The sequence below is a fragment of the Jatropha curcas genome, chromosome 8 (assembly GCF_041381405.1).
Source record: "Jatropha curcas cultivar XTBG-Jc1 chromosome 8, XTBG_Jcur_1.0, whole genome shotgun sequence".
Taxonomy (NCBI): Eukaryota; Viridiplantae; Streptophyta; class Magnoliopsida; order Malpighiales; family Euphorbiaceae; genus Jatropha; species Jatropha curcas.
In genome coordinates this window covers 16,270,343-16,297,782 of record NC_143158.1, presented here as the reverse complement: position 1 = coordinate 16,297,782, position 27,440 = coordinate 16,270,343, and the positions used below count along the sequence as shown (strand labels likewise).

The 27,440-nt window shown below is 32.9% G+C and overlaps 2 protein-coding genes, 1 non-coding gene and 2 pseudogenes across 6 annotated transcripts in view; 3 read left to right on the top strand and 2 right to left on the bottom strand.

Annotated features, from left to right (window-relative positions):
• Nucleotides 1-10,358, top strand: part of LOC149494249 (uncharacterized) — a 59,517-nt gene extending 49,159 nt beyond the window's left edge. The window contains exon 2 of the mRNA XM_089725135.1: nt 10,132-10,358. Coding sequence (XP_089581261.1) covers nt 10,149-10,331 — 183 coding nt within the window. The 5' untranslated portion in view covers nt 10,132-10,148 and the 3' untranslated portion in view covers nt 10,332-10,358. The remainder of the gene's footprint in view (nt 1-10,131) is intronic.
• On the bottom strand, nt 129-235 carry LOC149494250 (small nucleolar RNA R71). Its single transcript, XR_016322371.1, has one exon. It is a non-coding gene; the product is annotated as a small nucleolar RNA R71 (small nucleolar RNA).
• Nucleotides 10,359-10,675: 317 nt separating the features above from the next.
• On the bottom strand, nt 10,676-13,992 carry LOC105634649 (uncharacterized; annotated as a pseudogene).
• LOC105634650 (nuclear poly(A) polymerase 1) lies at nt 13,661-21,065 on the top strand. 3 transcript variants are annotated; one of them, XM_089725125.1, is made up of 13 exons: nt 13,661-14,234; nt 15,006-15,198; nt 15,303-15,380; nt 15,530-15,637; nt 16,752-16,814; nt 16,902-17,063; nt 17,853-17,966; nt 18,091-18,153; nt 18,244-18,573; nt 19,098-19,262; nt 19,388-20,314; nt 20,673-20,740; nt 20,962-21,065. In XM_089725125.1, exons 2-13 carry the CDS (start codon nt 15,073-15,075, stop codon nt 21,005-21,007), a joined length of 2,250 nt encoding a protein of 749 aa, XP_089581251.1. In that variant the 5' UTR covers nt 13,661-14,234; nt 15,006-15,072; the 3' UTR covers nt 21,008-21,065. The 3 variants fall into 3 exon arrangements, with proteins under 3 accessions (XP_089581251.1, XP_089581250.1, XP_089581252.1); XM_089725124.1 differs by having other exon boundaries at nt 14,960-15,198; XM_089725126.1 differs by having other exon boundaries at nt 13,661-14,283; nt 14,960-15,198.
• Nucleotides 21,066-22,354: 1,289 nt separating this feature from the next.
• Nucleotides 22,355-25,323, top strand: LOC149494248 (uncharacterized; annotated as a pseudogene). Its single transcript, XR_016322168.1, has 2 exons — nt 22,355-22,516; nt 24,584-25,323. The product of XR_016322168.1 is annotated as an uncharacterized LOC149494248 (transcript).
• Nucleotides 25,324-27,440: the final 2,117 nt, after the last annotated feature.

Sequence of the window (27,440 nt, the reverse complement as noted above, 5' to 3'; positions counted from 1 at the left end):
TTTTTCCTTTCACTTTGAAGGATAAAACGAAAGCTTGGTTGAATTTGTTGCCACCAAATTCTATCACTACTTGGGAACAACTAGCCCAAACTTTCATATCTAAATACTTTCCATTAGCAAAGACTGCTAGGCTTATTAAAGAAATAACATTATTCACCCAACATGAAAATGAATCCCTATATGAGGCATGGGATCGCTATAAAGAACTTCAACGAGTTTGCCCACACCATGGCCTTCCCCAAAATATATTGATTCAAATCTTTTACAATGGGGTTAATCCTTCTACAAGAGGTACTATAGATGCTATGGCAGAAGCATCATTAATGAAGAAAACTACTAATGATGCAATTGAGTTGCTGGAGGAGATGGCTAACAACAACAGCATATGGTCAACCGAAAGGACTCAGGTAAGTCATTCCAATGTTAATCCTGATTCTTCTTCTTCTTTTTCAAATAATTCAGTTAAGAAAGTATACGAGTTAGATCCATTAACTATGATGCAAGTACAAATTTCTACTTTAGCATATAAAATTGATAACTTGAATGTGAGTAAGTCAACATCTCTTACTTGTGAAAATTGTGGTCAAAATGGACATATATCAAAGGAGTGTAATTATAATCATCCGAATATGGAGGAACAAGTGAACTATGTTCAAGGACAAGTTCGCGGTCCATACTCAAATAATTATAATGTTGAATATCATAATTATCCTAACACTTTTTGGAGAAACAATGATAATCAAGATAGAGGAAATCAAGTTAATCAATCTCAAGATAAAATAGGACAATTGACAAGTAAAATTGACAAGTTTTTTAATGAAATAAATCATAAAATGAACAGTCAAGATGATAATTTCAAATGGTTAGAGACTAAGTTTGACAAACTTTTCAAGAATCATTCTTCATCTATACATAACTTGGAGGTGCAAATAGGGCAACTTGCTAATGCTATTTCATCACGTGGAGTAGGAAACCTTCCAAGTAATATAGAAAAGAATCCTAGGGAAAATGTAAATGCTATTGTTTTAAAAAGTGGAAAGGTAGTTGATAAAGTAGTTCCCTCAGTTATTGATGCTAACGTCTTAAATAATGATTCTATTGAGCCGGTTTGTGAACCTTTTCCACAAAGGCTAAAGAAGCAAGAACAAGATAAGCAATCTTAAACTTCATAAATAAATTGAAACATTTGCATATTAACATGTCATTCATGGAAGCCATTACACAAATTTCGAACTACGAGAATTTTCTTAAAGATTTGATCTCAAAAAATTGTAGTTGGGAGGATGTGTCAATAGTTACTTTGACCGAGGATTGTAGTTCCATAATCTCAAGTAAATTACCTACTAAACTTAAGGATCCATGAAGCTTTACCATACCATGTAGATTAGGTGAGGTAGATTTCCCTGGATGCCTTTGTGAGTTAGGAGCAAGTATTAACTTGATGCCATTATCTCTTTTTAAGAAATTGGGTTTAGAAGATGAAGTAAAACGTACTAATATGGTTCTACAACTTGCTGACTAATCTATTAAAGGACATGATGGCATTATTGAAGATGTACTTTTTAAAGTTGACAAGTTTATTTTTCCAACTGATTTTGTCATACTTGACTTTGTTTATGATGAGAATTGTCCTCTTATTTTAGGAAGACCATTCATGAACACAAGGAGAGCATTAATTGATGTTTCAGAAGGGAAGTTAATCCTTGGGATAGGTGATGATATCATTGAATTTCATTTAGATAGAGATATGAAATATCTTATGGATGAAGTTAAGTGCATGAGGATTGACATAGTTGATACATGTGTGCATGAAATATTTGAATTAGAAAATAATGTTAAATATGAAAATGATAGTACAAGTAATGAAGAGAAAGAGTTTGAAAGTTTAAGACATGAGATGTTACTTAGAGAAAACGAACCTTGACCTCCATCAATTGAAAGACCACCAATAGTAGACCTTAAAGAATTACCTAGTCATCTAAGATATGCTTTCCTAGGTAAAGATCACACACTTCCAATAATCATTTCTAACAAATTAACTATAGATCAAAAAAATGAATTGTTAAGTATTGTTAGAAATAGGATTAGGAATATAGGATGGCAAATTTCTGACCTTAAGGGTATAAGTCCTAATCGAGTCATGCATTACATAAATCTTGAAGATGGACATCTACCTAAGGCAGAAAGACAAAGGAGACTTAATCTTAATATGAAAGAAGTAGTGAAGAAGGAAATTATAAAGCTGTTAGATGCAGGAATAATATACCCAATTTCGGATAGTCAATGGGTTAGCCCAATTCAATGTGTTCCTAAAAAGGGAGGGATGACTATAGTAAAAAATGAAAATGGTGAACTAATCCCTACTAGAACCACTATGGGCTGAAGGGTATGCATTGACTATAGAAAGCTAAATTCAGCCATAAGGAAAGATCACTTTATGTTGCCATTCATAGACCAAATGTTAGAATGGATAACTGGCCATGCTTTCTACTGCTTTCTCGATGGATATTTGGATATTTTCAGATTTATATATTCCCAAATGACTAAGAGAAGACTACATTTACTTGTTCATTAGGTACATTTGCATATAGATGCATGCCTTTTGGATTATGTAATGCACCCGCAACATTCCAACGCTGCATGACAGCCATTTTAGTGATTACATAGAAGAAATTATGGATGTATTCATGGATAATTTTTCTGTATATGGTGATTCTTTTGAAAGTTATTTGAAAAATTTGGACCTAGTGTTATCAAGATGTGAAAGTGCTAATTTAGTTTTAAATTGGGAAAAATGCCACTTTATGGTTGATGAGGGCCTTGTTTTGGGGCACAAAATAAGTAAAGATTGAATCCAAACAGATAGGGCAAAGATAGAAACCATAGAAAGTTACCACCTCCTACTACAGTAAAGGGAATTAGGTCTTTTCTAGGCCATGCAGGATTTTACAGTAGATTTATAAAGAATTTCTCTATCATTGCTAAACCAGTAACTAACTTGCTTGTTAAAGATGTACCCTTTAATTTTTCTCAAGATTGTTTAAATGCCTTTAACACTTTGAAAGATGCATTAGTAAGTGCACCTATTATGGCAAAACGTGATTGGGGATTACCATTTGAAATAATGTGTGATGTTAGTGATGTTGCTGTTGGTTGTGTTTTAGGGGCAAAGACGTGACAAGAAATTGCATGTGATATACTATGCTAGCCATGTTCTAACTAGTACTAAAATGAATTATACAACTACTGAAAATGAAATTTTGGCTGGAGTATATGCATGTGATAAATTTAGATCATACTTGTTAGGATCCAAAGTCATAATCTACACTGATCATTCTGCATTAAAATACTTATTTGCTAAGAAAGATGCAAAACGACGTCTTATTAAATGGGTGTTGTTATTGCAAGAATTTGACATTGAGATTAGAGATAAAAAGGGTTCTGAGAATTTAGTTACTGATCATTTATCACGTCTAGAAAATGAAGAAGGTCCAATAGGAGAGTCTACAGTTATTAATGAAAAGTTTTCTAGATGAAAATTTAATGTTAGTACAACATGTTCATACACCTTGGTATGCTGACATTGCAAATTTTCTAGCTTCTAAAATAATAGCTCCTGATATGACTTATACATAGCGGTAAAAATTTTACTCAGATGTTAAAAATTTCTTGTGGGATGAACCATTTTTGTTTCAGATATGTGGGGATGGTATGACTAGAAGATGTGTAGGGGAAATGGAAGTACAAGATATACTTACGCATTGTCATTCGAGTCCATACGAAGGGCACCATGGAACAAGTAGAACTACTTCAAAGGTTTTAGAAAGTGGTTTTTATTGGCCTACATTGTTTCAGGATGCCAGTATATTTGTCTCTCATTGTGATAGGTGTCAAAGGGTCGGCAATATAAGTCGGAGAGATGAGATGCCTTTATCCAACATATTTGAGGTAGAAATATTCGATGTATGGGGATCGACTTTATAGGACCCTTCCGTATTTCACAAGGTAAAAGTTATATCCTGGTGGCTGTGGATTATGTTTCCAAATGGGTAGAGGCATAAGCTTGTATAACAAACAACGCAAATACGGTAGTTAAGTTTTTAAAAGCACTATTTATAAGATTTAGAGTTCCAAAGGCAATAGTAAGTGATGGAGGTATGCACTTTTTAAATAAATCTTTTGAGTTGAAAAGATATGGAGTATACCATAGAGTATCTACTCCATACCATCCACAAACTAGTGGTCAAGTGGAAATTTCAAATCGTGAACTTAAGTGGATTTCAGAAAAAACTGTCAATTCATCTCGTAAAGATTGGTCACTTAAATTAGATGATGCACTTTGGGCATATCGAACGGCGTTTAAAACATCAATTGGGATGTCTCCATACTGTTTGATTTATGGTAAAGCATGTCATCTACCTTTAGAACTTGAATATAAAGCTTATTGGGAAATAAAAGCTCTGAATTTTGATTTGAATAAGGTAGGCATTAAGAGGAAACTTCAATTAAATGAACTTGATGAGATTAGATTGTTAGCATATGAGAATGCCAAGTTATATAAGGAAAGAAGTAAAAAATAGCAAGACACTCATATTCAAATCAAGTCATTTAAGGAAGGAGATAAAGTATTGTTGTTTAATTCACGACTATGCTTATTTTTGGGAAAATTGAAGTCTAGATGGAGTGGACCATTTGAAGTGATCAGAATTTTAGATCATGGAGCGTTAGAATTGAAAATTTTATCCAATGGTTCCACATTTATGGTAAATGGACGAAGATGTAAGCTTTACTTGGGTGATATGGTTAGTGATCCACCCCAAGTAGAGTTGCATGCAATCTAAAGACACCAAGCTGGTATGTATAATATATATATCTATATATATATAATATGTTTTTTTAGCTTTGTTTTCATTTTATTTATTTTTTATTTTAAGCAGTTACATACTGAATATTTTCTTTGATTACAAACCAAAATATGGCTTAAAAGGACTCATATCGGTTGAAGTTCATTTTTCAATTCAAGTGTGTAGCAAATTTTGCCTTTGCAGAAATAAATTACGCGAGCGCGATTTATGGAAGCGCGGGCGCATAAGACTGTGCTTTAAGCATAGAAGGGTTAACCTTCACTTTCACGGACAACATCGTGGGCATGATAACTGTGCAAAAAGAAATAGAGAGATGGGATTAAAGATCTCGTTCGCAATAGTAAGACTCGCGGGCGCGAATAGGGTGCAAAGGAAGTCAGAAGGTTTGAGATCACCGTTCGTAAGGAGAAATCTTAAAGATCGCGAGCGCGATACCGAATTCACGGGCGCGACTGTCCAATGGATAGAAAATAACAACTGTCTTTTCAAAATTCAATTCAATGGTTCTCCTTCCCAAGGTATTCAAACCTGCAAAACTGCAAACATCTTTTCAAAACCAATCCAATCCTTTCCTTCTCAACTTACCCATTGACCATTCAAACCTATCCTTTCCTAAAATTGTTTATATAAAGGACTCTATTTTTCTTCAAATGCCAATCCTATTATTACAATACTCTCATAAAAATCTTCTGCTTTTTGCAATACTCTTAGTCGACACACTTTTCATTCTCATACCATTCAAACAAAAGGCAAGGAAAAAGAATGATGGTTCATCTTCTTCAGTTCCAACAAAGAAAGACTTGGCTTCAAGGTACAAAGCGCCATTTCCCATCTACACTACAGAGGAGGGCAAACATTTCAAATGCCTCACAAAATCCAGTTTCACTGTTATGTATATTCTTGGCACTAATTTTTTACAGCATACTGGTCTTTTAGAAAAACAATTTAAGAATATCTAAAAATCCTTCATTTTGAAATCTATAGTCAATTAAGAATTCCTGAGAATGCTAACATAAGTCTTGAGTTTTTGACTACCCTTGAATGGGTTGATGAGACAGAGAATGCCGTAAAATTTAGAGTAGAGGGAGAGAAATTAACTCTGGACTACGATAAAATGCATCGGTGTTTAGGATTTCTCAAAACTGGGTTTCCTTCCCAAAACTCTGGACTACGGTAAAAGGTTGGAGTGCTGCTACGGTTTGGGAAATGCTAACAGGTCAGTTATCTTTTAATGCTCGAAATGCTGGTAATAAGTGGATTAAGGATGAAAGTATTTTATATCTGCATAAGTATCTGTATTATGTTTTGTTTGGACGACTGGAAGCCACCAAAGTCCAAACAAAGGATTGTTTTTGTTGGAATCTATCTTACAGGGAAAGAGGGTGGTTGTTACAGGAATAATGTTTGATACACTCTACAACGCATCCCGTCATCAAGGCAAGATCACGTTGGGGATCAGTAGCATGGCACCGATTCTAACCTATGCTGCCCGAATGCCTATTCCACCCTATCATGAATAGCCAACCAATAATTTTCGATATATGGATGGTGTTTTCTTGAAAAAGGCCGGATTAGTAGATGAGATAAAGGATGGTAATACCATAGTTTATCGCTGAAAGTCATGGGAGAGAAGAGTGGGCCAACGGAATGGAGATGACGGAACTTCTCGTATGAATGAAGACGAAATCAAAATACGGAAAGGGAAGTCACCGACGACATCTTCCATTCAAGCGGAAGAGGAGGCAGAAGAAATTGCTGGATGGAAGCAAGTTTTGGGTCTAGTTGATGCGTTACAGCAGTCCTAAGAGAATTTGTAAGTGACAGTTTTTGAGATGGGTCAGCAGTTGCACATCATTCAAAAAGAGCATAAGAGTATGGCGTGGAAGTGGATGTCATATTTTCAGAAGCAGAACATCGAATTCACTCCGTGACCTCCGGATTCTTCGGAGGCATGAGGCTTTTCTGCACACACTTATTTATATTTTCATTTATATTTCTGTTATGTGTGTTGTATGCATGTGTTGTGTCTTCTCTCCCAATGAGGACATTGTGTCTTTCAAGTGTGGGGGAGTGTCTATGTGTCTTTGTTTCTCTCATAGTTTTTTTTTTGTGTTTTTGTTTCATATACGTGTGTGTGTCTATATATATATATATATATATATATATAGAAAATTAAACAATGTGAAAATTAAAAAAATCAAATTCTTTGCCTTGGTTAAATGTTTAGTCTATACATGTTGATCTGCTTATATTTCACTTTTTGAAATGAAAATCTTGAATAATATACCATGATTAAGAGATTTTAATGATAATATGTTTAGATTTGATTATGAACTTAAGTATTAGAGTTTAACATGACATGTGAAGTTTTTTTAACAAAATTGTAAATCTTTAGTTAATTATCTAGACATAATTTTAGCTTAAGAGAAGCATGAATCGTAACTTGAATAAGAAGTAGGGAGGAAAGGGAAACTAAAGTCATAATACATTATGTTTCAAGTCAATAAAGGATGAGGGTATTGTGTGAGAAAAATCAAGATTGAGGGAATAACGGAAATCCATTTTGTAAAAGATGAGAAGTGGTACGAAGCATAAAATGCAACCACTTTTTGCTTAAATTCCTATATAAAAAAAAAAAGAGAGGTGAAAGGTGAGAAGTAGTAAGGAGCATAAAATGCAACCACTTTGTGTGATAAAAATAGGTTGCCTAAAAATACCTTGACATGAGAAACATTACATGTGTGCTAACTTGTCCTAAGTACTTTCTATTTTGCATTCTAAGAAAGGAGCATTGCCTATCTCATGTTTTAAGTTTGGCTAGATTTTTAAACTTTAGATTTTGTTTGCTAGATTGAAATTTTAGATGCCATGTTCACTTATAATACTTGGGTTCAAAATCAAATCAATCTCTTATCTTTTGGTAAATTACTTAAGAAGTCCAAATCAACGAGTAAAATATAAACACGATCAACATGAGTTCAAAAAAAAAGATGAATGTTTTGCTTAGGGACAAGCAAAGAGCTAAGTGTGGGGGAATTGATAGCCTCGCAAAGCGGGCAACTTTGTTAAGTTATAATCGCATGATTTGCATGATTGCATGTTCATGTTTATACATTTTACGTTTTCTTGTTTAGATGGGTTGAGGCTTTCACCTTATTGTTTCTATGCACTATTACTACCTGTTTAGATGGGTTGAGGCCTGAGTGGAAGGCAAGGGAAGGTTTCATTAAAGGAAAGAGTGGGAAAGGAAAGATAATCAAGAATAAGTAGGGATACAGAGTAACAAGATAATCAAGAACATGAACATCATCTATGTTAGCCACAATGAGCCATCATGCGATGGGTCTCTCTCCAGTTTTGCTGTTGTTATTTATACGAGTATTATTTATACAACTATTAAACTTGAATTATGTCTTGCATTCATCTAGACAACTAATTTATTTGTTAGTCTATGGTACTTGAACCAGGTTTTAGTTTTGTGGTTTTAGTGATTGGTTTAGAACTTGAAATCAGCAAATGACTCTTCTGCTGTCCCAATTTATTTGCAGATTAGCACCTATTGGAGAAAGAGAAGAAAACCAAGGAAATTGATAGAAAATAATTAAGAAACTGAGATCATCTTTTCATCAGTCAAAGCTATTTTTTTAAAATAATTATTTAAAATTAGTTATTAAATAATCAACATTAATAATATATATATATACACATTAATGTTATTTATATAAATATATAAAAACTAAGGCATAAAAACTTATATGGCACAATTTTAGAGTATTAAGATGCTTATGTGGCAAAAAGTTTATCTATTAAGTTGGAAATAAGTTTTATATTTTTAAAAATTATTTCTAATATCATTAATAATATTTTCATTTTTTAAATAAAATTAATTAAATTAATGATATAATTAATATTTTAAAAATTTTCACTTTCTTTTTTAAAATAATTAATATTTAATCTCTTCATTTTCTTTTTTCCACTATTATAGTATTTTTATAGATATCTATTTCAATATAAATGAAACCTTAAAGAAAATCAAATCATACTTTCAACAAAAATAAATAAATTATTTGCAAACAATATAAGAATTTTCATAGCATGTTATTGATGTGCGCTTGATCAATGTAGTGATGGTGATAAAATTACAGATTGTATTCAGTTTTCGATAATTGACTAAGGTATGATTTTGTAATCGGTGGAGGGAGACGATAGTACTTTCTCAACCTATTCCAAATTAGGGCAAATTTAGATATTTAATGTTTATCATATTTATGCTTGGATTTTATATTATTTATTCAAAATGAATTCAAATAACTGATATTTAAAATGATTATTGTAAAATCTATTAAAATATTTATAAAAATTTCAAATTTTAAGCTTAATTATAAACTTGATTGATTTATGTTTGTATATGTGAATATATTGATTCTTTTGCAAGAATATAAAAAAATTATTTTATTTCATTTTTTGGACATTAGTTAATATAATAAATTGGATATTTAGATTTTAAAAATAATTATTAATTATAATAAAAATAAAATTTTTATTTTCAAACATTCTATAACATTCGCTTTATTTTCAATATTTAGTTTTTCAATTTCTTCATGTATGATTTCATTTTCTTTACCATTTAGCTACGTATTGATTTCATTTTCTTGTTGCCTTTTGCCCTATTTGTGATTGATTGTTCTGTTTGACAGATTTGGTTTAAGTTAATTATATATGTTTCTGGTTAAGCATCTATAAAATTCTTGTTAAAACAAGGTAGCATTAAAAGAAAAATAAATTATCATTTTTTTCACTGAGAATGGATTATCTTTATTTGTATTTTACTTGAATCTTTAAGAGTTGTTTTTCTAGGTATGTGAAATTTAGTTTTTAGTAACTGTGAACTTTGAATGTTAGTCTGAGATTTGTTAAACATGCTTTGATTTAGTGGTTATGTGATTAGCGGTAATAAAATCTCAATCCTTTTTATTCAAGCAAATTTATGTTTTGATTTCCAATTGAGGCCATTGGCTGTTTAGGATTTGTTCTTGTTTACTATATTATACTTTTATATTAGCTAGAGTTTGTACACAGTAATCTTTTTATTCTAATTTTTTTCTGTGTTATGGTTTATGTATATCTAATTTTGTATGTTGGTTTAACAATTTGTTTAGCTCAATTAGTATGCTTGCAAGTAATTACAGGTTGGATTATGGGTTTCGCACTCAATGCTTGTTATGCGTAGTACTTTTGGATTATGGATTATGGGTTAACTTTTCAGTGATATTGGCTGCAAAGATGACTGGAGTTTCTGGATATAGGAGCCTTGCACCTAAGACCAAGAATCTGATAGTTGCCGGCGGATTGGCAGCATTTGTTTTAGGGGTTTATTTTTACAATATGAGAGCTGTTGGAGGAACAGATGAGCTTAAGGTTGCTATAGATAAGTTTGAAGAGCAGAAAAGTAAGCCGGAATCTTGAGGCTAGGATGATATTAAGGGCTGATCTTATAATGTAAAGTGTAATAATGTATTCTGAGACGAATATTATCTTTTGAGCAATCTGTGTTTATCTTGGGAATGTTACATTTTAGTCCATTTGACTTTAATTGATATTGACAATGAAAAGAATCTAAGTTCTTTTTGTTAATATCTTTCTCATTTTTCTCACAGCAGCTCTGCAAGTGATTAACATTGAATGTTCTAACTAAGTTGATATTGTACGTTTCTATTATAATGCATATTGTTTTAGCAGGTTAATTACAAAACAACCCTTGAGGCTTGTTTCTGTACATTTCCACTTTCAATGTACATTTCAATGACTCTTGTTTAGTTTAATCTCTGATGGAGAGAGATGCTTTCAATCTTCCAACCAGATGTGGTAGTGCCTTGATGTTATCCTGGATTGACTGATCAACACGACTCCAGAGCATTCACAGCATCAGATACTATCTCTTGTTGCTTAGCTGCCTCGTACTTGTCTTGGTAGACCATCAGAGACCTATTCAACCTTTCCTGCATTCAATTTAAAACAAAAGAAAAATTGAAACAACCCATACAAGGAAGAAGAAAAGGCTTCTTCGAACAAAAATAAAAAAATAAAAAAAATAAAAATGTAGCACTATACCAAAAAGGAATTTTGAAACCTATGGAAATAAGATATGAACACACAGTTTATGTTCATTACAAATTTTAGCAGAAAGTAAAACAATACAAGTCCATCCATAAATTTGGCAATTCAAAAACCTGAATTTTATATATGCAACAAACATGAAAGCCCCAGATTTTCAATTTTCTTTTTGTGTCCATGGGTCCAAACACAGCCCTAATGTGAAAGGTCAAGAGCAACTCATGGTTCGGAATTGCAAACGAAGGAACGCCTATACATGGAATATATGGAACACTTATTAGTTATTCCATCTCAAAAATAAAAGAAAGCATGGGCATTTGAATATTTCACATAATGAATGAGCCTCGCATTCCAATTCAGTGTACTTTCATGTGGATCTGAGTTTATTTTTTGTTTTCTCTTCCCATGGCTGCACCTATGCAACATAGAATGATGCTACCAATGTCGCTCATTGTCAGGGTTGGATATTTTGATTCACAAATACAAACTCAAAGTCCATGACAAGAACACAAAATGCTGTCACTTTGCAAGAATGATGCCAAAACCAAGAAATGCAGCATTGTGACCTCTAAAACATGGGAGATGGCACCAGGTGAATTTGGAAAAGATTCTCACTACAAGCAATACCACAAAGATACGAGAAGATCAATAGATACTTTCATTTTTAAATACCTGGCTGAACCCCTACCCACCTCTTACTGCATTACTTTTCAGGATAGACGTCTTATGTACACAGGGAATTGGCACATTCAGAACCCATATTACTTGGACTGTGGTAGACTAGTCGAAAGAGATTCATGGGCTTGGAAGAATACAATACTCTCATGAAAGGAGCTAAGAAAATTTGTTCTTAAGATTCCTCTATTTCCTGGATTGTTCACAGGAAATTGAAATAGATGGACAGAAGAAGATATCTTCCTTTAAATTATATATATTTAAGTATCCTGTACTTTTTAATTTTTGGAATTACTATTTTGCACATTGTTTGAGAACCCCTTGGTCCCATCTAATTGTCATTTAAGATATGCTTAAAACTAAAGATGACACGGGATATGGCAAGAAAAAGGTGAAAACATCTGCACTTGCCCAGCTTACATGTTTCATAAAATAAAAAAGAAGAAAAGAATTAACTGTTAATCCTGAGGCTCTATTTTTTTCACTTTTGCAAAGCTCAAGCAAGAATCAGAATTGCTAATTTCATGTCAAATTACCTTTCCTGTGTTACATTAATTTAATGACAGGGAACTCAGTGAAAAAAAATTAAAAAAAAAAAAAAAAGTTAGAAAAGGAGATGAATTTACTTGAAACTTGGCCATCTCCTTCTCAAACTGTTGTTGAGCGGTAAGAACTGGGACACTGCAATGTTCAACACAATTGCTTATCTCTTCTTGCCTTGTTGTCCTATCAAAGCATTCATGTGCACATTTGAAGTATGCTTTCTGCAAGAACTCACAGTTTCAAACAATATCCAACTCTATTAATAAGTATAAGAAATACGCAAAAACACATAGCCTTTGTTTGGTTGCAAAAAAACTTGGAAAAAAAATATATATATAAGAAAAATTATGAATATTTTCTCTGTTAAATTTCAATAATGTGAAAAGCAATGTTGACCAAAATCACCCATCAGAAATTAAAGTAACCCACGTAAGAAAAAAGGCCAGTAAACATAAAACCAGCAAGAATAAAATTTGCAGATTGAGTAATTGCTAGAGGAGCCTTTGTTCTTAATTGCCGTCTTTCTTTTTTGAGCTTAAAGGGCCTCTGTCAGGGATCACGCCCCACAATGGAGTTTTTTTTTACTATTCTGTTTAATGAACAACAAATAAACTACTATGTGCATGTTTTCAGATTATAAAAATATGATAGATGATTCAAGTTGGAACCGAAATAATCGGAAAAGAAAATGATGTAGATTTATTTTTAAGTAATTTTTCTAAGAAAAAGTTAAACATAAGAGATGGAACTGAGGACCTTTTAAGAGTACAAATGAAAAAAATGTTATTTCAAAATGAGAAAAAATAAATTAGTTCCTAAGCTATAATCAAATTAACACATGAGAATTTTTATTTTAAAAAAATAATTATGAAGTTCTTAATTTATGTTTTTATTAATACGTTTGTCTTTCTCTTTTACTAGGCAATTAATTATGAAATTGATCTCTCTTCCGTTGAGGCTTTGATGATCTGTTTTGGACGAAATAATTAAAGTATTAGTAAAACCATAACTTAAAAAATTCATGATAGTTTTTGAAAAATTATTGATTTAAATTATGCGTGGAGAAAATGAGGATTAACAGAAATTTTCAGCGTTTTAAAATAAATACCAAAAGTTCTCATATGTCAATTTGATTATAATTCAATGATGAATTTATCAATTGTCCTTTTAAAAAATAGCAATAGTCTTATTTGTCATTGAAATAACCCGAATTTTTATTTTTAAAAATTTTTCATTTAAATTTAATAAACTGACACCCTGGAAAATTTATTTAATTAGTTAAATGCAAATTAATAATTCATACAGTGATAAATCGAACCAAAACTGATTGAAAAATCAAAAAATTTAACAAAAATCACGATTTAGGCTGAATCGAACAGGAATCAAACCGAACCAACCCAAACCCACCCAAACCACTCCTGTAACCCTCTTCACCTTATATTTCTAGCACATTCACCCTCTCCTTCCGCAACCTGCGCCTCCACCTGCACGCAGCACCACCGACACTGCCACCTCCTCCTCCTCCTCCTCCTCCTCCTTCCTTTCTTTTTCTTTCTTTTTCGTTGCGTTCTGGAGAACCCAGCTCGAGCGGATCCATCGCGCGCCACCGCCGCTCCTCGCTGCAGGTCGACGTCGCCAAAGGTCGCCTTTCCGCCCCTCTCTCCGTTCCAACCAAGCAGAGACAGCAGCTCAGAGAGGACCGCCACCACCTGCTCCACCACCAGATCGCACCATCGCCGCTACACAGCTCCTCTTCTGCCTTCGATCGAGCAAGGGCAGCACCACCCACCTCCATCGCGCCGCCTCTGTCGCTCTCTCTGCCACCGCCAGTCGCCGCCGCTTGAAGGCCAGTTTTGGTCGATCCAGTGAATGCTATTTCATTTCGATCCAGTGAGATTGGTTGAAGGCCAGTCGATTTGGTTTGGTCACCGATCAAGCAAACTCTGGCAATAATATTTTGTTTGGATCGCTCAGGTCTGTCTATGCTTCTCCCGGTCAGAATCAGAGTTAGAGCGTTGACCTCCCCGCCCCGCCGCAGTGAGTAGTAATAAATAATGCATGTCAGCACTGCATTTGCACAACATTTGTATCCTTATTCTTTAGAGATCTGATTTAGTTACTGATGCTAAGGGATGGTTTAAACAAAAATCCTTCTATGAAATAAATAATATTCATATATAATTTAAGTATGTGAGAAGATAACTTATATATGATTAATAAGTTGAAGTCAAATGATGAAAGATGCTATTTTTATTTAATACGTGTTGAATATGGAATACATATGTAAAAATGCACGAATGTGTGTATATGTCTGCCTGCGGAAGGGTGTGTTGAGAATGAATTGCTAGTATTATTTAATAAGAGAACTAAATGATTCGGATCGGAGGACATTAGAATTTATTTAATTAGAGTATTGGATTAGTATATGTATTTGATGAAATTTACATGATGTTGATGTTGGTTGGTGGAATTTATTATAACTATTGAGATAAGCATTTTTCTGGATGAAATATATGGATTAATTAGTGTAAGTACATCAATGATAATTATAAAGTCTAAATATTAAGGATTTGGTGTGATTTGCTATAATAATTGGTGATGAATATTTTTCATAAGAAATAATGTTGGTGGAATTATTATATGAATTGAGCTTTATTTATGAGAAATAATTACTGCTTGGTGAAACGGATTGATGAGTTTTGATTCTTTCGTTTTTTTTTTTTGTTTATTTATTCCGTTGTTTTTTTCAATGTTTATGGAAGATGTTATGATGAATAAATTTTGTGCTTGACATCCCCATGTACAAAGACTGAACAGAAGAAAAATATTTGAAAAAAAAAAAAAAAAGATAAAAATAAAGAAGGGAGAAAAACAAATGGGGAGTCCTGGATTAAGCACTCAAAGTAATTGGCACCAGCAACGGCGATTAGGGATTACAGAACCCATTTCCTTGGGTGGACCAACAGAGTACGATGTAATAAAGACTCGCGAACTTGAAAAGGTTTATTGTGGTTTTGTTTACTCTTTGTTTTTTCCCTTATTCTAATCTCGTTGAAATAGTTGCTCTATAAATGATGGATTTGAGTATTATTTGAACATGTGCAGTATTTGCAAAATGTGGGGCTGTATGAGAGTCAAGAGGAGGCTGTGAGTAGAGAGGAAGTGCTTGGGAGACTAGACCAGGTTGAAATTTATCTTCTTGTCACTGTTTATGTCATTTCTATCCAGGCTTTTGTTCTTCACCTCTGAACATTTGTTGACTTGCATTTATATTTTTGCCTTTTATCTTCTGGCTAAAGTATGTGTCATGTTGTTGATATAAAATGTAACAGATTGTGAAGAATTGGGTGAAAGTGATTAGCCGTGCAAAAGGGTTGAATGAGCAACTAGTGCAGGAAGCAAATGCTAAGATTTTCACCTTTGGTTCTTATCGGCTAGGGGTACGCTTCTAATCTTATCTTTTCCTTCTGAAGAATAGAGGTTTTCTTGCTGAGTACACCTTTTCCATGTATATGCTTTTGTAGCTTGGATTGGAGGGAGAGGAAGAAATAAACTGTCCTTCAACTTTCCACTATGAACTTGTTGATTTATTACTTTTGTTCATGTATGTGTATGGGTTCAACTTTTTGTTAGTAAGTTTTTGTCTTATTTTATTGTTAATTTGTATGCTTGTCATCTTTTATCTCATCTGAAGGTGAAGTTCCTTTTGGCATATGTTAGAAAACCCACATTCATCGAAGGCAACTATTATGCAAAATATTTGAGAGATTGATTTAGTAGGGATGCATTGTGGGTTATTAGTTGGATTGGATATTCATGATCATTCTCTAATATATGTACCATTAAAACTACTATATGCAATTCATGTATTGTTGACATTTTATGATGGAGCATTTGATATGTGGATGACAATAACTGCAACTGAATTTAGTGGCAGAAAGAGTTTTAAGAGTTATGAGTTAGCCTCTAGTTGTTTACTCTAGGTTTGTTTTTGCTTTGGCTCTATGGAATCTCTTTTATGACCAGTAGATCATGACCTTTAGTTACTTTGCCTTTTCACTTATTTTTTCATCTAGTATGTGCGCTAAATTGACTGCCATAACTTCCTACTTTAGCATTTTCTGTAGCTTTAGTTGACCTTTAGTTGCTTTGCCTCTATGGAATCTCTATTCACTTTCTGTAGCTAATTTAGCATTTATGATCTTACCAATTGTATAATATAAAACTCTAATTATTCACTTTTCAATATTATATGGTAATTGTGAGTAGTAGTGGTGGGCGAGTGGTCATCACCATGCATATGAACATCCATAAGGGAGCAAGAATGAGACAACTGTTTTTCTGAATTATATTTTTAGTTAAATTATATAATTTTTGTTATAACCCAGGAAGTGCTGTCTATCTATGTATCCATTCAAAAGTCTTATGAAAGAAATGGATTTAATGCCTAATCGTTTCTGTTGCACACTTAGGCAAATGTTTTCATATATTTTGCTGCCACAGTTGGTGTTCTTATTGAGTTCCTGTGTTAAATATTTGTCTTCTGTTTTTCAGGTGCATGGCCCTGGTGCAGATATTGACACTCTTTGTGTGGGGCCTAGACATGCAACACGAGAAGTGCGATAAGTTTTGTGTGTTTATGATATAGAATTCAGTTGTGGCAATACTTAGTGAGTTTAACAATGCCTCTAATATTGGCTGCAGGAAGACTTTTTCGGTGAGCTACATAGAATGCTATCAGAGATGCCTGAAGTTACAGAGTTGCATCCTGTGCCTGATGCACATGTTCCAGTAATGAGATTCAAGTTTAAGGGTGTTTCAATAGATCTTCTTTATGCAAAGTTGTCCCTTTGGGTGATTCCTGAAGTAAGTTTTGGTTAATCTAACATCCTGGATTTTGCATTTTTTATGTTGAAAATGGTCCCTGGTTTTTTGCATTTGACGTTGAAATTGTCCTCTGTATCTTATTCAATATGCTTAATTTTCTTTCATTCTTTCATTCTTTAATTCTACTGTTTTAATGTGGACTGATGGCGTACTTGATTCATTGTTTTGTTCTTCCACAATACATGCATGCATGGGTCTATGAAGAACAAGTGTTTCTATTGCTGTATAATTTGTTTTTATTTTTGTCTTGTTTCCTTTTTGAAAGCTTTTTTTGCTTCTCAGAGAGTGGGTGAGGGCGGAAGAGAGACAAATCAGGGTAGTCATGAATTTTAAAAGATTATAGACAGAGCTAAACAAACTAATTTATTTGAAAATGATTAAGAACTCGGGAAAAAAATGGCAGTTGAGTGATTTCAAATGCTCCATTTTTACTAGATGGGAAAGGGAGAAATGCATTCTGCCTTCATTTGTATGAAAAAGAAGGGGGCTCTTTGCCCTTGATTGTGGCAGGATAGGGATGACACCTTCATAGTTTTTTATCAATCTATCAGAGAATAGAAAGAGAGGATATATGATTGGTAGATTGGTTTGTGCTTTATGAGATACTGTTTCACCTTTGAGCTTTTCTTGGCTGCTGCCGAGAATGCTTAATGAGATATTTCAGTTCAAGCGCAAGGGCTTTATATTACCACTTGCAATAGGCTTATCATAGGCGTCTCTCACGAATACGAATTCGTTTTCTCTATTTAATTATTTGATTTCATGCAGGATTTAGATATTTCACAAGACTCGATACTACAAAATGCAGATGAACAAACCGTCCGTAGTCTTAATGGTTGCAGAGTTACTGACCAGATTTTGCGTTTGGTGCCAAACATTCAGGTTTTGAGATTGCTTTTTTTGTTTTTCAGTTTGACTGATTATGTCACTCTTTCTGAGGGAGAGAGATAGACTGATTGTCACCTTTCTTATCTCTAATAGTGTTTTCACTTTTCCTCAAGAGCAGAATTTCCGCACAACATTGCGATGCATGCGGTTTTGGGCAAAGCGACGTGGTGTTTATTCAAATGTATGATATTACTTTCTGATGCTGATGGTCATGCTATAGTACCATTTCATTTCATATTTGTTAAGTTGGTCACCTGTTTCTCATGTTCAGGTTTCAGGTTTTCTTGGTGGCATAAATTGGGCATTACTTGTTGCCCGCATATGCCAGCTATATCCCAATGCACTACCCAATATGTTAGTGTCTAGGTTCTTCAGGGTATATACTCAGTGGCGCTGGCCAAATCCAGTAATGCTCTGTGCCATTGAAGAAGGAACCCTTGGTCTTCAGGTTTGGGATCCTAGAAGAAATCCAAAGGATAGATTTCACTTGATGCCTATAATTACTCCAGCTTATCCTTGCATGAATTCTAGCTACAATGTGTCCTCAAGCACTTTGCGCATAATGTCAGAAGAGTTTGGGAGGGGGAATGAAATTTGTGAGGTATGATTTTGTGATTCATGGCTAACTTGCTTCTCCCACTCAAAGTACATGATTTTGTAGGTACAGTTTCAAGAAATATATTGCCATCTTTTTTCGTACTGTCCCTTTTCCTTTCCCTTTCCCATTTCATTTTAATTTTTATCTTGAAATAATTTTTTTCTACAATAGACCCACCATTTACTTTTGGGGGCTTGATTTCCAGTCTTTGTAATTTTTTATTCATTATCTATAGCAACTAGGTAGTTATTTGTATCTTCACCAATTGATCCAATTAGAGAATGTATTGTTTCTTTTTTTTATTTCTTTTTGTTCTCCTTTAATGGTAGAAAAAAAGAGTAGATGAGCTAACCTCTTATTATTATTAATTCTTATTTTAAATTTGTGAAAGTTGAAAAGGGTTTTATTCTAATTGTTTCTCTTGGGTTTATGTTCTTTGTGATTTGCATCTCTTTGGGCTTATCACATCAGCTTGTTCATCGTTGCCGTGATCATTTTCATGAGTTTATGGTTTCTAATCCTTACAGGCAATGGAGGCAAGGCTGGCTGATTGGGATAACCTTTTTGAGCCTTTTTCCTTCTTTGAAGCATACAGGAATTACCTACAGATAGACATCAATGCAGAAAATGAAGATGATTTAAGACAGTGGAAAGGGTGGGTTGAATCTCGTCTTCGCCAGCTTACATTGAAGGTGAAGCTACTCCCCACCCACAAGTTGGGACATTTTCAGCACTCTATATTTTCTATATATTTTATGTACATATGCATGCATACTCTGTTTACTTGTATTCTGAAGCTCTCCTTTTGCTACCCTAGATTGAGAGGCATACACACAATATGCTTCAATGCCATCCGCACCCAGGTGAATTTATGGACAAATCTAGACCTCTACATTGTTCTTATTTTATGGGTTTGCAACGCAAACAAGGGGTTCCCGTAAATGAAGGGGAACATTTTGATATAAGGTTAGCTGTTGAGGAATTTAAACACTCTGTCAACATATATGCTTCATGGAAGCCTGGAATGGAGATCCATGTAATCCATGTGAAACGGAAGAACATACCTTCCTTTGTTTTTCCTGGTGGTGTTCGTCCTTCTCGTCCATCAAAAGCAACTTGGGATAGTAGGCGAAGCTCAGCTGAAAAGTCATCTGAAGGTAGAGTTTCAGATGGATCAGATGATGGAAGGAAGAAAAGGCGAATTGATGATAATGTTGCAAATACCATGAAAAACATGAAGTCCTTTACTGCTGCTCCTTTAGATGAGGAATTTAATGGTGGAAGCTTTTCTGTTGGCAATGTTGCTGTAGGAGGTGTTATTGTTGGTGCAAATGGGATGAAGGAAAATAGGGAAGAAAAAATAGATGGCCTTAAAGTTTTGGAAAACTTAGCAGGGATTCCTGCTCAAAATGCTGATCTTAATTTGCAGAGTAAAGATTTGTCTGCCACCAGGGATACCCGATGCTCTAAGGAGGTTGAGAAGCTGGCAATTGAGACAATAATGTCTGGTCCTGATGTTACTAACCAAGCTTTATCACAAGAAGTTGATGCGCTTGAAGATGATCTTGACTGCAGCAATACAAAAGAAGTGGGCAATACAAAAGAAGGCTCAGTGGAATCTTCGTCAATAGGCTTGACTGCAGCAAAATTAGCTAATGCACCTATAGCTGTACCAATAATTTCTGGCAATAGGAGTGGTTCATCCATTTCTTTCTCTACCAATGGTGGTTTGGAGGAGCTCGAGGTCTTTTCTGCTCTTTTCATAAGTTTAAAATTGCTGCTTCACTAGACTCCTTTATCAGATTTTGCTTTTATTAATATCTTTTTGGTTTACTGCGTAATTTGAAATTACTTTTGTACTGTATCTCCTTCACTATGCTACACGCTCCATGTTTGTGTTTTAAGAAAAGGTAGGAACTTAAGATTCTACCTTTGAGATTTGTGAATGTTTTGTTTTTTGGTTGACAAAAGAACTGAGTGTTGCAAGTAGTGTTCTATATTTGCATGGACTGTTTATTTCAGTAATACATTAATGTGCTTTATAGTTGACAGCATTGTTTTGCCTAGTTGACAGCATTGTTTTGCTCTGTTGTGTTTTGAAGCTTGAGACGCTATTGGCCAACGGGATCTCTTCTGCTGCACCTGTGCCACAAAAGAAACCTCTTATCAGGTAATTTGAATTGCAATAGTACTGAAAAGGAGCAATCAAAATTGTGTTACAAAATAAAAACCAAGTCAAACGGTTGCTTTAATTTAAGTTTTTGAGAAGAAACTACTGCAGGTGTCCATTTGGATTAAATGTAAATGTAGAAGAGTATATCCTTCTTTTTTGTTTATCAATGTTTTTTACAAGGCATATAGCCACATACTTGTTTTCCATGTGAATTGCAGGTTGAGCTTCAATTTTTTAGGAAAGGCCAGCGGCAAAAGCACATGAAAGGATTTCAAATGTCATATGGAGCAAAGCCAGTGGGAGCCTGCGAGGCTTTTTTAAGGTTCTTCCTATGTATGAGATTTCTTTTTTCTTTTTGTTTTTTTTTTTCTTTTTGAAAATAAGAAAAAGAAAAAAATAAAATAAAAAAACAAGATAGTCTTCTCTCCCTTTGTAACATATTGACAACCAACGTTAATAAATCTTGAATTTGCTTACAGCTCTTTGAATTGTATCCTCGGATTCATTTTTCTATTCTTCATGTTATTAAATATTAATAGTATGAACGTGTCAGTGTCAGTTGAACGAAGTTTCCGTTTCACATAGTTGGTTCTGATATTTTGTTGACTTTTACGTTGACTTTCTTTGCACTTCACTGTTCACAATTATATTAAATTAATTGTGATCGGAATTGCTATTGGAAAATTAAACTTTTTAGATGGTGTTGGCTATGACAACCTAATTTTTATTAATTTAAATCATTTATTAATATTCATTTTGGGCAATTTCCTAATTTTTATTAATTAAATCACTTGTTAATTTTCTTTCCGATCATTCCTTCAATTTTCAATTAATATTTCTGCCCAAATTGTAAATATTGTTGATCCCACAATTGAATGAATTAAACCATTAAAACAAAATATTTCTATCTGTTTTGGCTTTTAATAGTCACTTTTGAGAATATTATTATTATTATTATTATTATTCTTTTTTCAATAGATTGTGACGGTTGCTTTTTACATGTACTGATGCTTTTTTTTTTTTTTTTTTTTTTTTTTTTTTTTTTTTTAGTACAACAATCGATGTCAGTGTAAACTCAGTGGCCTAAGCAACACCAGAAAAGTGAGATTTCCAATAAATAATACCAGTTCCTTTTACTTCAATTGTACATTTGTCTCAAAATTTTTTCAATTGAAAATGAAAGCAAATGGGAATGGGATTTGATGGAACAAACTGATTGGCAATTCCATCTGATTTTGACATGTTTCTCTATTTTCATTTCATGTTCACTTCCGTTAGGGATTAGCTTACTCGGCTCTTATCATAAAGATTCAATTTATATAAAACTAACGAACACTTATAGAGAATTAATTTATTTGACAATAATTTTAAATGAAACAATTTCTTGAAACAGACAAATATGTAACGACTAAACAATAATAACATAAACATCTGGGTTTTGTCGGCAGAGCCATAACAGAGCACTGTGCATAAGCTGTTGGCCCCCACATTCTTACAAAGTCAATAACGGATTAACATTAAACAGATGTGATGCACCTGTCTATTTTTCCCTGCTGTTGTTCTGGCGAGATTAAATACGTAAAGAAAAGAAAAGAAACAGAGTAGAAGAAGATGAAGGAGGAGGATTTAGATTATGTTTTAGTGCCAGTTGGTCTGTTGGTGATGAGTACATACCACATGTGGCTTCGCTTTACTATTATTAAATCTCCAAGCCGTACTGTTATTGGGATCAATGTTGAGTCTCGCCATCAGTGGGTCCTTGCTATTATGTCTGTAAGTTCAGATTCCTATTTTTATTTTCTCCTATTTTTTGTTTTATTGTTGATTCTTGAAGTTGTTTTATATTTATATACCTACAAATAATAAACATTTTGTACCGGAACTATGGCTTTTTAGGACTCCCTGAGAAGCGTTTATGTATGTTAATTTATGTGCTATATTATATCTTGGTTGCATGTTTGGTGCTAGAAGAGACGGTCTCACATGCAACTCTGTGATGTTTTAGTGTGTATATATAAATATATTTCTGCATATTGTAATTGATAAAAGAAACATCTCTGTAATTATAAAAAAAAAAATTGAAAAGTATTAAATATAGAAGAACAAAGTATAAGAAAATAATTGTTTTGTTATTCGGTGAGAAATTCTAAGCATGTGAATTTTTAATTTGTTTATTTATGATAACATGCAAAATGAGGCACTTTTAATAATTTGAAGATATTTCCCTATTTGAAACATATATAAAAATTGAAGTTTTTTTTTTTTTTTTTTTTTTTTTTTTTTTTTTTTTTGATACTTGAAACATATTAATTGAAGCAAATCTATTTTGTCTCAACAAAATATAGTGTTATTACTTTTTGGTATTTTATATAGCAAAATATTTGTTTTTAGGGTGGGTATACATTTATTTCTCGTACATCTAATTAATAGTTTATTGTTCTGATTTAGTTAGACATGGGTTAAGCTTCAAGAGGGTTTGTTGAATCTGTGTGCTATTGTTATTAATTTGGTTTTAGGGCAGAGTGTTAAGTTTTTCTCAGATCTAGTGAAAAAACTTTGGAAAGTTTATACCTTGTTTCCTTATAATCATGATACTCGCTTGTGGGTTTTAAGAATTATACTACAAGTCTGGACTTCTTAAGTTTCAGCTTAGGGGGTTGGGTCAAGTATTGAAGACTAGTTACATGTTTTGAACATAGGAAAGTCTTGATGATATAAAAGATTCTGAAGTCTGGTATGAGGTATCTTGGATGAGGAATTTTGACGATTTCTGCATTTTGGTTCAAATCCCTTTTCTAGCATAATAAAAAGAAGGTAAAATGCATAGCTTGTTTAAAATCTTTCATGGATCACAATAACTCATTTTGAGGGTTTCTAAAATCCCACATGAGACGTGAGATTTTGCCAAAACACTCATTTTAGTGGATGAGGATTTCTTAAAAGTTTCATTTGTTTTTTTAAAAAAAATGGAAATTACCATTGAAATTCATAGATTTAATATTCATACCAAACAAGATAAATTTTACAAATCTATGGTTTTTAATTCCATGGATTTGACAAATTCCATAGACTTTAAAATCTTCAATCCAAACGTTGCCTGGGAACTCCTTTTATCATTTAGCTTTCCCAGTCTGCTTTCCATTGTTTGTTCCATAGCATGAAATGTCTTTGTTTATTTTTCCAATTTTATCTTCTATATGTATTTTAATTATCATGTAAGTCTGTTTCAGCCAACAAGAACGCATGTTTATTGTGAATGAGTCCCTGTGGTTGTTTATTTTTCAATATTTTGTGGGGTTTGGGGGTTGAGGTGGGAGGGCAGGATCTTATCAACCTGTGAGTTTCGAATTCTATATGATGGAGCAATATGAAATGATGTTTTTTTGATACTAAACATCTTTATTAACAAATTAAGATTTATTTGTTCATTTTCTTGTAAAGTTTTCCAGAAATTTGATGATGCAGGGTCAATTTATTTGCTGAAAGGTGTTGGCAAATTAGATGCTTTTAAACTGGCTTTGTACAAACATTATTTTCATGGTCCAGAACATATGACTGGTCAAAAGATTTTAGAGCTTTGTACTTGGGTTTAATTCTGTCCTAGACATTGTTAGAATCTGCTTTTCATTAAGTGTAATATTAACTCAAGCATAATACTCGCTGAAATGTAAGAATAAAAAAAAAGGAGTTATGCTTCATTTAAGGTTAATATTGCTAGAAATTTCAGAAAATGACAATGTCATCTACATATGCTTATGATCCCAATTTGAGAAATTTATGTAAGAACTTTAGCATCAATACAAATATCAATGTTGACATTTTGACTTGCGTAATTTTCAGGATCCCTTAAAGAATGGTGTATTAGCTGTTCAAACAATTCGAAACAATAAAATGGCATCTACACTTTTGGCAACAACAGCAATAACTCTTTACTTCGTTGATCAGCATATTTCGAGTTCCGGCAATACAGCTTCAAAACTAGTGTATGGAAATAAGAGTACTTCTCTATTCTGTTGTGCTTTCTCGTTGCCTTTCTTTGCAATGTGCAGTCCATTAGATACTATGCTCATGTTAGCTTCCTAGCTACTGTACCTACATCAGTAGGCAAAAAAGAAGCCATTGAATATGCTGCTCGAAACTTGAATCGAGGAAGTTTATTTTGGTCACTCGGATTACGAGCTTTCTACGTATCATTCCCTCTGTTTCTATGGAGCTTCGGGCCTATATCGATGTTTGTGTGTTGCTGCATAATGTCATTTGTTCTTTATTTCTTGGATACAACTAGTAGTTTTGCACGGAAACTTCACACTCGCTCGTTCAAAGATGAAATGAAAGTTGATGATTCTGAGTCCGACAATTTAATCGTTGGAAGTGTGATTGAGAATAGAATGGTTATTACATGAGTTGTTGTCAGTGAACTTGTAATTTAGACAACACACTTGTAATTTAGCCAACTTGTGTATAATTGTGTAGGTATATATTTATATTCAATACACATGCAATGCATCGTTATATGCATGCTACTAACGATTCTTATGTTCTTACTAGTGAAGTAGTATGTTGGAGATTTGGAGATGCTATGAGTGATTCTTATAGGCATTCTTTTTTTTTTCTTTCTCCAATACTAAGAATGCCATGAATTTTTTTTCTTTTTTTTTTTTTGAGTTAATGAGGCTCGGACCGGGGAGTTCGAATTTATGATCTTATAAATTTGCAGAAAATTTCAAAATAGCTAGTCAATACTCCTGGATCAATTCCTGATCTTGATCTTTGTCTTAAGTGCTTGATTTCTATTTTCATTCCTTACATGCAATTGTCATAAAATGGAGACAACTCCTTTCCTTCTCTTCTGGTACATAGGAAATTTTTTAAGCAGCGAGGATGCTAGGATACAAAATGCGTATCTTTTGCACTAAGCATTTGGCTATTAAGCTAACCAATAAATTTTTTTTCTTTTTTAAAAAAGGAAAGTGAATTTCATGGACGTGATTTGAAATTCATAAAAGACTTAAATTTTAGAGAAAAGATGAGAGAATACTCAAGTTTTAGTACCAGATCAAACAAAATTTAGGCTAGTACAATTTAATCAGAGAATCATTTTTATACCAAAATTAATTTTGGAACAGAACTATTTTATTAATATCGGATTTTTTTTTTTTCGGATAATTTTCAGGAATGAATCCAGATTTCCGCAATTCTGTTCACACCTTGGTGCTGAGTATATCTGAATTAAACTGACTGTCAATTAAGTTGAATTTATTTGGTTCAGTTTGATTTTTAATAAATATGGTTGAATTTTGATTTTCATGGAAATAAATGAAAATTATTTTTTTCAGTCTAATTTTTTATGAATTTTAAAATTAAGTTTAAAACCTTAGATAGTATTAAAAACCAACTGTACACTATTTACTTTCATTTAAAAAAATTTCGATTTTATTTAGTTTTGTTTTTGTTGAATTTGATTCAGTTGAATTTGATTCAGTCGTAATCATGTGGTTGATGGAAGAGCAGTATGTAGAGTAGGACCATTGTGCAGAAAAAAGTAATTGCGGCCGGTTCGGCTTTAGCTTGTAAGGATAAACACAAGGTGGAGGCCCACAAAAACACATGGTAAGCCCACTAAGCATTAAGGAGTATTCCTATGAAGTCTTTCATCAACCGTCCATTTCTAGCTACCACACAAAATGTACAATATTGTCCTCATTCTTCATAATTGTACATTTTTAAGAGGGAAAAGTACGTTATGATGGCTTTGATTCGCGAAATGCGAAATATAATTATTCTATTTTTGTCTTTTCAAAATATATCAATTTATTTTTATATTTTGTTTTCATTATATTATTAGGTTTTTTTTTCTCATTTTTTGCATTTTTTTTGTTAAGTCAATGAGAAAATATAGAGGTTCAATGAGAGTTACTAAAATATTATATTAAAAAAATTACAGTATAGTTTAAATGGTTTGAAAAATATAATTAGTCTATCCATGTGCTTTTAAAAATAAAAAGAGTATTTTCATCATTTCATAATGTATATAACGAAAAAAATGCAAAAATTGGACAAAATGACCTTATAGTATGACGGAAATAAACTATAAGAATGTTTTAATCTATTTAAAAAAAAACAAAAACAGATTAATTGTATTTCGCTATTCAGGAAAATCCTATTATACTTTTTCCTTTTTAAGATCACCCCTCAATAGTTATAACTTATAGCACTTTGGATCTATAATCAACTTTTATATATATTTATGTTCAACTCTTACGTGCACTTACGTTTAAGTTATATATATACGTCTGCGAATGTAAAGTTAAATTAGCTAATTTTGAAGCAGTAAACAATAATGTGCTAATTGCGACAAAAGGATATTTTTTTTTAAAAAAAAATATTTTTAAAGTGCTAATGTGATATTAGGATAAATAAATAAATTATTGAGCTTAGAAAAACAACATTATCAGTGTTGGTTAGTGGTTTCAACTTGTTTAAAATTTATAGTCAAAACAAAAATTATAGTCTATTTACAGCCTTGAATCCAACTTGAATGTAATTTTTTTATTAAAAAGCTCAATATAAAATTATGAATCCACCAACATTTTAGTGAATCAGATAAAAATTTAATCTATAATGCATACCCTGACAATATATTGAGATTCGGATCTCTTAGTGCTAAAAAAAAAATCAGACAAGGCCAAATAAAATA